The sequence below is a fragment of the Lasiosphaeria miniovina genome (genome assembly GCF_030549165.1).
Source record: "Lasiosphaeria miniovina strain SMH2392-1A chromosome Unknown B0T26scaffold_8, whole genome shotgun sequence".
NCBI classification, from domain to species: domain Eukaryota; kingdom Fungi; phylum Ascomycota; class Sordariomycetes; order Sordariales; family Lasiosphaeriaceae; genus Lasiosphaeria; species Lasiosphaeria miniovina.
In genome coordinates, this window is record NW_026848227.1 from 1,038,412 (window position 1) to 1,054,646 (window position 16,235).

General features: G+C 52.5%; 2 protein-coding genes across 2 annotated transcripts; one reads left to right on the forward strand and one right to left on the reverse strand.

The window, feature by feature from the left end:
* Positions 1 to 770: 770 nt before the first annotated feature.
* B0T26DRAFT_756801 (uncharacterized protein) lies at positions 771 to 2,397 on the reverse strand (the record flags this gene model as incomplete). Its single annotated transcript, XM_060446163.1, has 4 exons — positions 771 to 1,747; positions 1,971 to 2,052; positions 2,136 to 2,262; positions 2,351 to 2,397. The coding sequence occupies 4 exons, from the start codon at positions 2,395 to 2,397 to the stop codon at positions 771 to 773; spliced, it is 1,233 nt and encodes a 410-aa protein (XP_060290101.1).
* Positions 2,398 to 12,537: 10,140 nt separating this feature from the next.
* B0T26DRAFT_756803 (uncharacterized protein) lies at positions 12,538 to 13,365 on the forward strand (the record flags this gene model as incomplete). Its single annotated transcript, XM_060446164.1, has 1 exon — positions 12,538 to 13,365. One exon carries the CDS (start codon positions 12,538 to 12,540, stop codon positions 13,363 to 13,365), a length of 828 nt encoding a protein of 275 aa, XP_060290102.1.
* Between the last annotated feature and the right edge of the window lie 2,870 nt (positions 13,366 to 16,235).

A 16,235-nucleotide genomic window follows, 5' to 3' on the forward strand; every position in this document is an offset into this window, starting at 1 on the left:
GACTGTATTACCCGTGCGATAGGAGCTTGCCCTTTGTTCTATCTTCATAATTACCAACCCCAGCATTCTGTGGAGCCCGTGCTCCCTTACAGACAGACGACCCTGACAGTCGAGTGGTTTGTAATAGTATATAACTGATAGCTCTATTGTTGTGTAGTTGTGGAAGGTCTAGATAGTCGTAGGGTTAGGTAGCATTGTATTATGTAATGGGATGTTTTGGCCTTCGGACAGATATTGTCGCTTCGCTTGCTCTCGCTTTCCACACTTTTTCAACTGCAACCCTAGAATGAAAATAGCCGTCGCTCACGTTAAAAATTGCCAGGAGCGAGAGTGAGGAAAGAGCGCCCTGTAGCGTAGCGGAGGGCCGCACAACTGACGAACGAAGCGACGCCAGTAATTTTAGAAGAAAAATGACGTATAACCGGGGCAGGGGGGACGCAATAACTCGAGTAATGATGCTATAGAAGCTCTTTTATCTTTCCGAACCAAGCTAGGGACAAGCAGAAGGCCCAACCAGCCATGGAAATAGGGTGAATTATTCCTTAACAAGCCTAAACCGCTTTCCCCAACGGTAATTTCATGTGTACACAGTCAGGATTGGCTGTTTATAGCCTTAGAAGAGGGGCTCCGTAGGGTTGTGACTCTGAGACATGCCTTTGTGATATAGGACCAATACAAGTCCGCAGCCCAAATCTACAAACAAGGATGAAAGAAAGAAGCATGAACGTAAACTCGCGGCTCCCAGAAGCACCGATCGTGTGTTGTGATAGCTACGAAAGAGAGGCCGATATTCTGCTATCACCCCGGTCTGGGTAGTCGCTTATCAGCTCTGTACGCTGTGAGTCGCTGTACTCGGAGTAGTCATCGGGCTCCATATGACTGTCAGACGTAAAGTCGATTTCGGCCTCAGGGGAAGACGCGGGACCGATAGGCTTAATGGCGTTGAGGGGGCCGAGCGCTGGGCTCATGGACAGGGATTTTTTGACCTTGACTGAGACGACAGAGGCGTTCTTCTTTGGATGGCCGACTTTCTTGCCACTACGAGGCTTGGGAGTGTCGGTCTGCTTGGGGGCAACCTTGGGTTCTTGGCGCCATAGGGGTTGGAGATTGTCCTGGTTCTCACGCACGCAGATCTTGCAGTATACGGCGGGGCGGATGACGACCTGAAAGGGGTTGTACATGGCCTTAAGATAGAGGTTTTCGTCGAAGCACTCCTGACAGTTTGCACAGCGGTCCGGGTGCTGCGTCTTGTGGGTGTGGTCGATGGTGGTAAACGCGGCCTTGGTGGCCGCGTCGCCCGGAAGCCACTCTGACAGGTTGCGGCCCATGGTCAGTCGGAAAATGTCGTTGCCGAACATGGGGCACCGTTCCGACAAGGAGAGGAACGCGTTGGAGCCATCCTCCTTCGTCTTGAGCAGCCGCTCCCGGCCAGCCCAGACAAAAGTGGACAGCAGCGACTGGAGGCGCGTAGGGCTCCGGACCTCGGTATATGCCTCCTCAATGACCTGGATGAGCTCCTCAATGTACTGATCGTGGCCGTCCGACTTCTCATCGATGATGCCGTTGCGGCCCGACATCTTGATGTCGTAAGAGCAAAGCTGGCGGAGCTTGTCGTCGCAGAAAACACCCAGAAGATTGAGCGCGTCGTCACACAGCGGCTCAAGCTCGAAGGCGTCTCCCAGGGCGAAGAGCTTGGCAAATCGGGTAAAGGACATTCTGGTCTCCTGGTTCCAGCTCTTATCGAGGACTTTATGCAAGCGTGTGAGATTAGCTCGGCACGTCACGAGATGGAAAGTCAAGTCATGTACAACTAGGGTGAGGGGTGAGATTACGACTAAGGTGAGGGGTGAGGCGGCGAGAGGAGAGGGGGCAAGGACTGAGATGAGAATTAGGGGGCAGAGACGAAGATGAGAGTGAGGGGGCAAAGACGGAGGTGAGAGTTTAGATGAGAGCGTGTCCGGTTTTCTTACCGCCCGAATAGATAAAGTAGAGGAGCGTGTTGATGTCCTCCTCTTTGTGGTTGTGGAGGTTCACGACGTTGGTCTGTCCCTCCTGTTTTCAAGGTGGGTTAGCTCACAATGCCCATATAATGCCTGTAGCGGTCGAGGATATTCCATCAGACAGGCTCTACATACCTGATATTGGTCTGCGAAGGCCTTCGAAAACCACTTGCAGCGCGTGCACAGGATGATCTTGTGCACCATCCATTTGGATTCAATGCACAGGATTTCGGCGTCGGCGAAGTTGCCCGACTCGAGCAGGCTGTTGGACGTGGGAGAGCGCAAATATTAGCTCAGAACAAACCAAGGACCAGGCGGTTATGCCGTCAAGATGGGCGTGGTTAACCTACAGGAGGTTATCTCTGCTAAATCGGCCCTCTGGTGGTGAGGGCTCCATAGCCGCTACAAGTGCGCCTGTGGAAGGTGTTGCTAAGGAAAGGGTGAGCCTGAATTTTGGATGCGTGCTAAAATAGAAGCAGTAGAAATTAGTCGCAGGGTCCGTAGATATATCCCTAGCGCTCAGACAGCGTGATGGAGGGATAAGGTAGTAAAGGAAAGGTATCTAGTAACGAGAAAGGCAAAGCGGATAGGTTCAGAGGCGTGTGGTGTTTGGTTCAGGGCCTGAAATATTACTCGATTTGTGAGGCCATTTTAATCATGTACGGTATAAAAAAGCAGGCACGCAGGTGTGCGCGGAGGGCGTTGTTGGTTTTGAAGCCAAACAAGAGCTAGGGATGATTAAAGAGTGCATACCTTTGATGCGGCGTCGATGCGGCGTCGAATGCCTTTTCGGGCGCTACGTGAGGTTCACGTAGAAAAAGTTAGTAAAGGTGAAGGCGGATAGACGAGCTGTTAATTGTAGGGTGTTACGGCGTGGCCGAACTATGGTCCGTGGTGCCGTGACCATGCGCTAAGTTGATTGTAACTCCCTTCCCGATTGGGACTAGCGTACACGTGACTACATGACCCCACCCTACCGTCACCAAAAACCGTAGCCTGCAGGCCTGCAGGCTACTTCGTTTTCCTTTTCTTTTCTGAGCTTAGTTACTTTACAAATCCAGCCCTTATTTACTCGCAGCTTTGCTTCTTGTATTTGACTGCCTTCACATAGGGTGCTAGAATATTAGAAACGGACCTTTTGTAGAAGGGATGAGGAAGCTTTCTGAGAGCAGTTTTCACGCAGGTTTAAATGTGCTCTTTGGCGGCTGAAGTTGTCGGAAGGAGGCGCATCTGAGCCACAAGTGGGCGCAGGTGGCGCATATGCTACACCGTTTACAGCCTAGACTATGTTAGCCGAATGCCGCATAACTATAGTATTCAGGTTATGCCTACCTTTCTGAACCTTCTAAATATAAGCAACTTTTTGGCCCTCAATTGATGCAACGTTGTATGTGACAATTAACAGTCTGAATACGCGCAACGCAGCCGAATTGCGCCCTCAATCGCTACAACGCTCGAAGCCACAAGAGTGAGGCTATGCACATACACCAACCACTAAAAAACAATACCAACCACGGAAAAATAATACCAACCACTTAAAAACAACAGTTCAATCTGACCAAGGCATTCGCGGCCGTCAAAACACATCTTCAAAAGCCCTTCAACGTATTAAGCCTATCTGTCTAACTTCAAACGATACTGGCGTCATATTTGCGTAGCGATTTGATCGTGCAGGACCAACATGGCGTTATTCTCACAAGCCGGGAGTCAAGATTACCATCATTATCATCACCACCACAATCAGCAGCAGTCAGCAATATCAACCTCGACTAGTCCCTTCGCAACTTCCACCAATCCCTCGCAAGCCAGGAGTAAAGATTACCACCATTATCATTACCACCATAATTAGCAATAGTCAGCAATATCAACCTCGACTAGTCCCTTCCCGAATTCCACTAGCCCCTCGCAAGCCAAGAGTCAAGATTACCACCATCAGCAGCAGCACCACCACAATCAGCAGATCATCACCACAACCACAACCAGCAGCAGCATAATTATTAGCAGTGTCACGACCAGGGCAAGGCATTGAGGTCAACTCAGTCCATTGGGTGCTATCGACGAAGATTCTAAACTGAGGAGGGAAAGAAGGAAAAGTCCGACAACGCGTCGCGTGCTCGCGAATAAGTTTGCATCTATCAGTGGGGTAGGTGGGGCCTCGAGGAGGCTTCTGATAGGCCCGTGGGTTCTGGGCGGCTCTGGCTGCTTCAGGGCCAGTTTGGTGGACGGGTCCTCACAAGCAGGTTGGTTATCACCACCACCACCATCAGCCCAAGCAGTGTAATCGCGCTCATCATAATCACTATGATCCCCCCCCTTTGCCCATAAAAACTAACTCGAGCTCTAGACAACTTCTTCTGTCTGACTCAGAGCTTGACTCGAAGCTTGAGCATTATCATCACCACAACCACAAGCAGCAGATCATCACCACCACCACAATCAGCAGATCATCACCACTACCACAATCAGCAGCAGCCTGATTATCACCATCACTATCATTAGCCCGAGCAGCAGCATCCTCGTAATAATAACTATAACCCTCCCCTCCTCGCTCTAGACAACTTCCTCGTCCGGCTCAAGCTTCAGACAACTTTCCAGTTGCCAGCCTCACCATGATATTCTGGCCAGCCTCGCCACTATCACCCAGTCCCTTTCACGGTCACAATATTAACCTCCACCAGTCTCTTTGCAAGCTACGAGTCAATATCACCACTGGCGCCGACAGGTACGTTTCTTCTAACAATATTCCACTCTAACGTCTTGTTATAGACTCACCTTCCTAGCCAAAGCTTCGCTATAACGTCGATATTGTCACCTACCGTACGCCTGGTAGTCTATAACCGACACTGTTGAGAGGTATATTCCTTCTAATAACATTCCACTCTAACATCTTGTTACAAGCTTGCCTTCCAGCCAAAGGATCGCTACAACGTTCCGGTTGTCGCATCGCAAACGTTCAGGTTGCCGCCTCGCTAACTTTCTGGTTGCCACAACGTTCCGGTTGCCACAGCGTTCTGGTTGCTTGTCTCGCCACAACGTTCTGGCCAGCCTCGCTACCATTTACACAGTCCCTTTCACGATTATAATATCAACTCCTACCGTCTCTTCGCAAGCCTGGAGTCAAGATTACCACCATCAGCAGCAGCATATCATCACCACCAACACCACCACCACCATCACCACCACCACCACAATCATCACCACCACAATCACCACCACCACAATCAGCAGCAGCCTGATTGTTACCACTACCACCACCACCACCACAATTAGCAGATCATCACCATCACCATCACCACCACCACCACAATCATCACCACCACAATCAGCAGCAGCCTAATTATCACCACCACCACCTCTACCACCACTACAAGCAGCAGCAGCACCACCACAATCAGCATATTATTACCATCACAATCAACAATAGATACCGCTTATTATAATCACTGTTGCGGGGCCCAGCCCAGCCCATGCCCTAAGGCTAGTATGAGCATGGGCCAAGTGCCCCGCAGGAGGTTTCGCCCACATATTTAGTATGGGGATTTTCCCCTCCTAGAGTTAGTTAGCCAATGCACCTTTTCCATCATTGTCATCATTGTCTCCCACACAAGATAGCCGATGTTGTCGAGGGGGCGCAGACCATCGTCGCCAAGATGCTCAATTAAGTTAATGAGCATAGACCGGGAGGTTTGCCAAGCGTTCTACCACGGTTCTGTTGATCATCACAGTGTTCTGACACTAACAGTGGCAGCAAAAAAACACCAGCCCACCGTGTTAGCAAAGAACGCCAACCCACAGTGTTCTGACACTAACCGTGTCAGCAAAAAACACCAACCCAAACCCACCACCAGTACCAAAGAGGCCACCCACGCCCACAGTGTCAGGAAGATCAGGAACATGGCTAACTTATACCAGTGTCAAGAAGGCCAACCCAGGAAGAATGCCAGCAGTGTCAGCAAAAACGCCAACCCACCGTGTCAGCAAAAAACACCAACCCACACCCACAGTAAGGACCAGTGTCAAGAAGGCCAACCTAGGCTTAGGAAAGCCGGGGTTTACGAGGAGGGCATACTGCGGCATAGGCAAGGCATAGGCAACCAAGGGCGTGACAGCACAGGCCGGAAAACAACAGCACCAACCGACAGGGCGAAAAGACAAGGCCCTCGAGGGCCGCTGCAAGGCCTGTGGCTTCACCGAGTGGCTACATGCACGTCTTCCCAGAGGCCAGCAACTTCAGGGTAGCCCCCTCGCTCAAGGCCTTGTTGATGCGCTAAAGAACGGGGCCAACGGTAGAAGAAAATGTCCAACAACAATCGGGAGTCAAGCTGGCTAGCCGCCTCGAAAAGGTCACCAACGCGTCGTTCTTATCACGGCAGGCCTGCAGAGGCGCCTTTTCAACAGGAACATTCCCTCTCCACTCGGCAATTCTCGACTCGGCACTACAGTCCACATCTTCAACAACCTACCCGCTATGGCAAACCCCCTGTAGACATTGCGGAGCAGTTCGCTGAGAGCAGTTCGCTGAGAGCAGTTCGCTGAGAGCAGTTCGCTGAGAGTAGTTCGCTGAGAAGAGCAGTTCGCTACTCTTCTTAATTAGGACTAGCCTAATTGGCCCTCCCCACAAAGCCACATCCTGTAGGAACTGCAGGCTTCTTCTTTTCCTTTTCCTTTCTTCAGCTATTTACGAATTCAGCCATTTCTTACTTGCAGCCTCGGCTCTCGTTTATGCCTGCCTTCACAACAAGCCGTAACAATCGCTCCCGCCTAGCCAACAGCCCAATGCGAGCACGACGCCAGACAAGTCTAACAACGCGCGCGCCCAGCCACGAGTCTAACAGCTCGCCTGAGCAACACAACAGCCCAGCAACAACCGCGCGCGCCCAGCCACACGCCCAGACAAGTCCAACAACCACGCGCGCCCAGCCAACACCCCACACAGCAGCCCAGCACCCAGCAGCCGCCGCAGCACCACGCCAAAAGCCGCAACAACCGCTCCCGCCCCGCCAAGTCCAGCAGCCAGCAGCCGCTCGCTCGTCACCGAGGGGCCCAGCCAAACCGCTTCATCTTCCAGTCCGAGGTCGGCGGCAGCGACGAGCGACGGTCAGCGAAGAAAAGCGAGTGGGATTGGCAGAGGGCGAGAGTGGAAGGGCGGGTGGGATTGGGACAAAGGAGAGGTGCTTAGCTTGGGACAAAGGAGAGCTGCTGAGCTTCGGAAAAATGAGAGCTGCTGAGCTACGTCTTGCCTGTCGGGCTGAGCAACGAGCAAAACACGGCCTGCGTTTCTGAACAATTCGTTCCTGAACAATTGCCAAGGTGCAAAACACGGCCTTGTGCACGACACGGCTTGGTTTCTGACAACTGCCAACTGTTGGATTCAGCACTTCAACTTTCTTGATTGATCCGTCCTCCTTGTTCTTTTTGGTCCTGCCAGAGGGCCTCTATTATAGTTGTAAATGGTGGCAATGGTGGTGGCAAAAGCAGCCACACCAGCTGAACTGGCCACTTCATTTCAGCTCCCCTGAGCCTCTTTTCACCTCGGATGACCACACCAGAGCTCAGCTGGGATGAGCTCTATTCCACATGCAACCCTTGTCCATCTGACAATAGCCAATCCAACACCAACACGCCTGTTTCTGACAACTGCCAACACGCCTGTTTTTGAACAACGCCAAAACACGCCTGTTTCTGGCAACTGCCAAAAACGACTGTTTCTGAACAAGGCGAAAACACGCCTGTTTCTGAACAACTGCCAAAACGCCTGTTTCTCAACAACTACCAACAAAGTAGCCTGTTCATGCCTCGTACATTCCCCAGCCAATCCCGTCAATATAAACGCGCCTCGTTGTGGGCCTCGACGTGGATAAACAAAACTTGGGCGTCAACGTAGAAACAACACGACCTGCGGTTTTGCCTTTACAAAGATAAATACCACATAGCAGCCAACATGGAACGGCCACGAGGCTCCAGGCTTGCTCAACACCAGCTTGCTCAATACCAGCCTGCTCAACACCAGCTTGCTCAACACCGACCACGAGGTCCCGGGCTTGCTCAAGACCAGCGCGTCGACCGTGGTAATACGGTAAACTTCGACGACGACGACGACGACAAGGACGATATCATGGCCGGCCACCCAGACTACCGCCACCACTGCCTTGAGGAAGCCCGTATTAGATTCCGGCATTCGCATATCCAGCTTCCCGATACCGAAGACCATCATCTCAATCATATGAGCTCTAAGTTAGGTGGGGGAGTAAGCGAACGCCACTGATCCAGAACATTCTAGATAAGCGAGGAACACAACCAACCCTCTTATATAAAAAGCCCATAACTCAACCAATTCTTTTCCAATTCTCTTCATCTTCAATTCGTTTTATTCTTCTCTTGACAATGGTTTCATATACAGAAGAAGACCTCCGCAAGGCTTGCGAGGAAGCAGTCAGAACACATCGATTACGCAAAGTCGCGCGAAAATGGAACGTTCCACCTTCCACCCTTTATGGCCGTCTACATGGCTCCCTACCTCGAAATGTTGCTCATCAAGATGAGCAAAGGCTTACACAGACCCAAGAGGATCGTTTAGTCGAATGGATTCTTCTTCAACAAGATTTAGGATTGCCCCCTACACATGCACAGATCAGGGAGCTTGCACGCCGTATTCTAGCTGAAAGGGGGGACTCCTTACCACTTGGAAAGGGGTGGTGCCGTGCCTTTCTTAACCGCAATCGAATTTTGAAGACTCAGAGGGCCAAGAGAGTCGATTCGGTCCGCGTCAACTGCGCTACAGAGTCAACAATTCGACCTTGGTTCAACCATTTCCAAACACCAGCTATCAAGGCGATTAAGCCAGAGAATCGCTGGAACAAGGACGAATCTGGTATTATGGAAGGCAGAGGAACCAACGGCCTTGTCATTGGAAGCCGTGCCTTTAAGGCGCTTCAAAAAAAACAGCCTGGAACCCGCACTTAGACCACTTTTGTCGAATGCATCTCAGCAGCTGGCCGTTGCCTTCCTCCTTTGGTCATTTTTAAGGGGAAAAGCGTTCAACAACAATGGTTTCCTTTGGATATGAAGCCATTTCAGGATTGGTTCTTTACAGCAACTGAGAAAGGATGGACTACCGATGAGACAAGCCTCAAATGGTTAAAAAATGTGTTCATTCCTCTCACCAAGCCAGCAAACTCCTCTGAGAAACGACTCCTTATTATTGATGGCCATGGCAGCCACACAACTGCCGATTATATGTGGGAGGCATTCACAAACAATATTCACATTATTTATCTGCCTCCCCATACTTCCCATGTCCTCCAACCCCTAGATTTGGCCATATTTGGCCCCCTAAAACGACTTTATCGCAGACGGCTTGAGGACCTTCTTGCTAACGCCTTTGACGACTCTTCTGTAGCCGGAAAACGTGCGTTTCTGGAATGCTACCAGATTTCACGCACAGAGGCAATTACTAAGAGTAATGCTAAGTCAGGATGGAAGGCATCAGGCCTTTGGCCCTTGAATGTCAACAAACCGCCAAGAAGCCCACTCCTCCTCAAGAATTCTAATACTTCACGCCCCTTAAGAACTACTATAGTTACCCCAGAGGTTCGCACACTCCGTATGCCAATCCTGGAGGATTATGGAGACGATCGGGTGCAGTGGAGGACTCCTAGAAAGGCACGTGATTACGTTGAGCAGGCAAAGAAGTTCGCACGCATCATCAAAGCAATGCCAGCGGATAAGCTCTTCCTCAGAAAGATTGGTAAGGCTTTGGATGAACAGGCCTTTGAACTAGCTATTAGGAAGCGAAAGATTGAAGGTCTAGAACACACTCTCGAATCAATAAGAGCCAGAAAGAAGAAGAAGGTTGAAGAAGATCCAAATACCACCTTTGCGAATATTCAGACTATTCGTGAGGCCCAGAGAGCTGTAGGGCGTGCAGCAGAGGTTTTAGAAGATGCGGAAGAAGCGGATGATTCAGAGGATATCAAAGATTGTATTGAAGTTTTGTAAATAAAAAGATCACCCTTTCTTTTGTTGGAGGGTTAGTTGGGACTCCTGCTTATACAGAATGTTCTAAATCAGTAGTGTTCGCTTACCCCCCTACCTAACTTATTAAGCTGGCATCGTCAGGGATGTGGTGGTGGTATGATGGTACTTTGAGATACCTTGTAGCCTAACGACTTTCTTCTTGTGTAGGTACTGCTAGGTAAGCAGTCTCTTTTTGTCAACCGCTTGACAGAGTAGACAGGCACACTGCCAGCCACCGCTGTCATTCTCCCACTGCCCTTGTGCCACATACCTTGGACAGAGTAGACAGGCACTGCCACAGCCCCCGCTGTCATTTTTTCCCACTGCCCTTAGACCACGACCTTAGACGAGTAGACAGGCACAACTACACAGCCCGGCAGCAGGCAACATGTGACGAACCTGGTTCGTACTGGACCAGCTGCAGGAAGCGGGCGCCTCAGGCATGACTGGGGACCCCGCTCGTCGCTTGAGCCAGTCAGACGGTGCCCGGTGCCAAGAGGGCTCTTGGCACCAGGCAAACGGAAGGACGGCCAATCAGAGGTGGCCCGGTGCCAAGAGGGGTCTTGGCACCAGGCAAATGGCCCGGCACGCTAGCAGTGCCCGGTGCCAGGCAGCTCCTTCCTGCCGGGCAAGTAAGAGCTGTGCTCTTACTGGCCCGCCACAATTAGATAAATACGATGACCGTGCCCACGGTCTTAGATAGTTCTTGCTTGGTTCTTCAAGCAAGCAATACACATTCACTGCACTCATACACTTTGAGTGGCATTCCGATTTGACTGTATTACCCGTGCGATAGGAGCTTGCCCTTTGTTCTATCTTCATAATTACCAACCTCAGCATCCTGTGGAGCCTGTGCTCCCTTACAGACAGACGACCCTAACAGTCGAGTGGTTTGTAATACAACAGCTACCGGCACAGCGGGCAAGACCTAACGCCGTCGCCGGACTGAGCCGTATTAGCCGAGTCCGCTCAACCGACGACACCTCTGTCTTGACATTTACAAAACGATGCTCAACCGAGTCGGCACCTCTGTCTTGACATTCACAACGATGCTCAACCGAGTCGGTACCTCAGTCTTGATATTAAAAATGATGCTCAACCGAGTCGGGCATTTTCTACCTTGATTTCTCCCAGTCTGACTTTCACAGTCTGACTTTCACAGAACCACTACTAGCACCGCAGATAGCACCGCACCATAGGCAGAGCCGGCTGTCAGCCAGACGTCCGAGCCGTTCAACCGCGGATTTCTCGCCTCTATTTAGTATCGTCCGTCTTGACCGATTCCAAATAGAGTACCATTATGTTATTCTATTATATCAGTCTTGACTAGAGAATATTTCCGTCTTGACTAACTCTGTCAAGCTCGGCAGCTCCTTAACCAGAGAGTATTTCCGTCTTGACCGACCCCGTCAAGCTCGGCAGCTCGCCCGCACGTCTCGCCACTGCCCGCTGTAGAACTAGATCTGCCCGCCGTAGAACCACTGCCCGCTGCAGAACCACATCTGCCCGCCGTAGAACCACTGAACTAACCGCCGTTTCTATATTCTAAGCTAGTGGTAAAGACTTGCCCTTCTCCGACTGAGTTCCAGTCCAAGAGTCCAAGCCCAAGAACCCGCACACCAGCTCACGTCCACTATCGAGTCAAGCTGCCGCCTCTAGCTAGCACCACAATGCCAGCACGCCTACACCCACTGCACCGACAGCAACACCCACACCGACAGCAACACCCACTGCACCGATAGCAACACCAATCCCACCGTGCACAACATCGGGAAGGTGCGATGCGCAAGGACCCACCTGGCCCGTGCGCAACGCCCGCCGCACAACCGTACACCCTCACACAACCACAACCACACGCACACAACGACAACCACACACGCACACAACCACGACCACACACAACCACAACCACACGCACACAAACACACACGTACACAACCCAGCACACGCACACCAACGGGTGCCACCAACAACGGGTATACACCAGGTACACAGCAACAATAGCCGAGTATACAGCAACAGCGGGTGCACAACAACGGTCGGGTACCACCAACAGCGGGTGCGTAATAGCCGGGTGCACACCAGCCGGGACAGAACTCTGCGGCTGGCACATCGGGGGGCACATCGGGCGGCACATCAGGCGGCACATCGGGCCGTGGCACATGGGGCCCGCGAGCAACGCCAGCATCCGGGTGTGCGCAGAACTCGCAAACGGTGGAATCGAGCAACAACCGTGTCATCTCCGGCCGAGTCAACCTGGTAAGAGTCGACCTGGTAAGAGCCAACCTGGCAAGAGTCAACCTGACAGCATCGTCAGAGTCAACCTAACATCGTCACTCGACCTTAGACAAGTATATATTCGCCGTGCCTTTCTTCACACACATAGTCCGCAACAGTTCTTCACACCGCATCAGTCCACAAGAGGCCTTCCATCTCAGTCCACAACACTCGGCTGCAGCTCCCTGTCCCGTCGCTATTCGTGGCAGCTAAGAACCAAGCATGGACCAGCCCCAGGCAAGGTATGTTGCTCCAACTCGTCCCCGTGCTCCGTCTCATCGTGCGCAGCGTCTCGGCCAAGCAGCGGTGGCGAGCCCTGCTCAGCCGGCTCGCACCCATGAGCAACCGCCGTCGCGGCAAGCGGCCCGACACGCGCACGCCGAAAAGCACGCCCGCCCTCAAGCGCACGCCGTCCGAGATTGCCGACGACGCCACCGTCGACACGGGCACGTGGCTCAGCACCTCGAGCCCGCCCGTGGTCGCCGACTGCGGCCGCTGCATCGCGTCGTCGAGCCGCCACCCGCCGGGAGATAGCGATTGGAAGGGAGATGGCGAGGGGAAGGGGGATGGCAAGGGGAAGGGGGATGGCAAGGGGAAGGGGGGCAAGGGGAAGGGGGGCAAAGGGAATGGGGATGGCAAGGGGAAGGGGGATGTGGGCTGTATCGCGTCGTCGAGCCGCCACCCGCCGGGGGGGGAGGTGAATGGGGTTTATATCAAGCCGTCCGAGCCAACCGCTGTCGAGGCCGGGAAGGGAGATGTCCATGTCAAGCCGTCCGAGCCAACCGCACCTGAGGCCGAGAAGGAACTCGAAGAGGTGCCTGAAGTGCCTGAGGAGCCTGTCGTTATCGAAGAACCTGTTGCCGTCTTTGTGGAGGATGGCGAGAGCGAGGAGAATGTTGCCGTCTTTGTGGAAGATGGCGAGAGCGAGGGGAATAGCGAGGGCGAGGGGGATATGGAGGGAGATGGCGACCGCGAGGGGAATAGCGACGGCGACAGCGACGGCGACAGCGACTTGCTCGAGGGCTTCTACCAGTACTGCGGCGCGTCGTTCGAGCGGGCGTGCCGGCGCTAGCGTGTGGGTGTCAATCTGTGTCAGTCTGTGGGTGTTAGTCTTTGCGGTTCTGTTTTAGTCTGTCAGTCTTTGTCTGTCAGTCTTTGTCTGTCAGTCTTTGTCTGTCAGTCTTTGCTGTTCTGTCTTAGTTTGTCAGCCTTTGCTGTCTTGGTCTGCTAGTCTGTGCCAGTCTGTCTGTGGTCTGTCTTGGGCCTGCCAGTCCATCTGCCAGTCTGTCTGCTAGTCCATCTTGCTATCTAGCTGTTAGTTAGCTACTAGTCTGTTTCGCTGGAACTCGCTCGACAGATGCTGTGCTGGATTTGTCAATGTCAGTCTGTCTGTCAGGTCTGTTATCGGCCGTCGCACGCTGTGCTAGTGTTGTCAATGTCTGTGTCTGCCAGTGGTGGTCAATCTTGGCTGTCCTGTTTCGTTGGGATCATCTTGTTGGTTCGCCCTTCCAGGCCAATCGCCGACCCACACCCACCCACCACCCACACACCCACACACACCCACCCATGGGAACAAGCTTTCGGACTGCATGTGCTGGCTGTTGCTGCTGCGTCTCAGCGCTCGCAACAATGCAAACAAATATGCCCGGCACCCGTATTTGTATTTGATTTGCAAAGTGAGGCCATGTTTGAGGTTTTCCAAGATATATTTGAGTTATTTATATTATTTAGAAATATTCCGGCCCGGGTAAACCCCGGCATAGAAAAACCCTGGCAGCCGAGACGTAGGTGAGGGTGTCGTAGTAGTCATGGCCGCCAAGGTACGTATTTGGGAAGCCTTGGACCTCTGTAGGGACTTTGGGGACCTCGATATGGGGGTAATGCCAGTCGAAGAACGCAGTTACTAGGGCCATGATATCGAGGACCTGTTCATCAGGTAGGTACTTCACAATCCACTTGTCCTTATGCCTAGGGTGCAGAATCATCGAGACCCAGTAAACCGGTGTAATTTCCAACCTCTTGATGTATTTCTTGAGCTTCTCAATTGAGCGATTAAGGCTTTGAGCCAGGAAGACCTCACTTTCGCCGGCCAGAGGAGGCTCGGGCGCGGCGGCAGGCTTGGGGTGTGGTAGGCGAATATTACCGGCGATTGCGACTTCGGGGGGCATCATCGAGCCGGCCCTAGATCGGCGAGGAAGACTGGCTTCGTGACCCCGTAGGCGGGCAGTTGGCCGGGTCGCTCGTTGCGTTTGTCTTGGTGTTGCGGGCGGCTCTGCAACGACCATTTCTTCTCGTGCCGGGGCAGGTGGCGGCGCCAGGGCAGGACCCGGGCGAGCCGGTGCATAGGCGAGCCTTCGATTAGAAAGCTCTTCAAGTAATACATAGTAGAGATAACCTCACAGAAGAGTGGCTTCCTGCATTCGAAGCGCTTAGTGATGACTTTGAAGGGCTCCTTGAGCTTCGCAATTGAGCGATCAAGGCTTTGAGCCAGAAAATATGCCAGTCTGCCAGTCTTCGGGGCTCAACACATGGGCAACAAGAACTCTTTTTGGCGGGTCAGGGTTTTGCAACGACTGGAAGGTCCAGTAATCTAGCACATCGCGAATCCGAATTGCCCTCTCAATCATGGAATAGAGTTCCATCGAGTACTGTCATCAGCTCGAAGTTGAAACCCGATTAAATCATCGTCAAAGAAAACCTGATCACCAATAGCCTCAAGCTCCTCGGCGCTCAGCCGCCTATTGGCGACGTCGAGGAAGGAATCCCGGCGTTGAGGGTTATAGCGAACATGTGTACGAGGTCATCAAGTTTACTGACTGGCCCGTTTTTACGCCATTCCTTGAGGATTTTATCTTCTTCTAGTTTGTTTTGCAGGTTATCGTGAGGTTCGAGGGTCCTGAGCAGCTCTCTACTGTCACCCTCGAGGAAGGCTTTGGCGGCAAGGTTAAGTATGTAGCCGAAGCAACGCACACGACGGCGTGCCTCAGAACCAGCCCCGTCTTCGGCATCGAGGCCCGGCTCAAGCTCCCGAATTAAATGTCCAACACTCGTATCATCATTGTCGGCATTATTGGCCTGAAAGTAATCGACTTCCTCATTACCTATACCGTACTCGGCGAGGACCCTCGTGATGATCGGCGCGAGGTTATCGCTACCGTGCTTCCCCCAGATGCGTGGCACGCCCAGACCACAGTTTATGAGCCTTCCACCGGCATCAACCAAGTGTAGAAAAATCCCGAAGAGGGCGTAGCCATTCGGCTAAGTCTATGCATCGAAGGAAAGGTTCTTTTTGTGCTTACATGCCGTTATTCTTTCACCAAGTTGATCCGCCTGGCTAGCGAATCTTTCCTCTACCTAGGCTTTGATCGTGTTGGCTGACTGGGCAATAGGGTTTCCGTCAACCCGGGCGAAACCAGGGCAAGCATATAGCAAAGAGGATCATGTGGAAAGGAATAGAGTCTTCAATGACCCAGTCCCTCCAAAGCCTCTGCCAGATGCACCGGAATAGGCACAACACTGGGTGATATTGTTGATGCCCCGGAGCGTTGCATATTTAGTACGCTGACGAGCTTCCGCTTCTTGGCTGACGGCTCACATTGCTTTGCAGCGTCATACTTGTCATGTACGGAGCCAAGATGTGAAGCCGCCGACGACGTAGCTGTCGAACAGAAAAGGGTAACATGGTAACAAAGGGCACAAATCTAACTGCAGCTGTCGAGTCGCTCCCCGGCCGGGCTCAAGCCCACAGTAAAGACACCCCACTCGCGAATCCATCATGTTTTTTTTTCTTTTTGTATATCCACACCTCCAACACGTGCCGGACTCCCTCTGCCATTATAAAGGGCTATGTGTTTATGTTCATGTTGTTAGAGAGCCCGCAGCTCTCTACCGCGCGCAGCGCTTCGATGCGGCTCGTGATGGAGGCAGTGCCAGGGAGGAAGC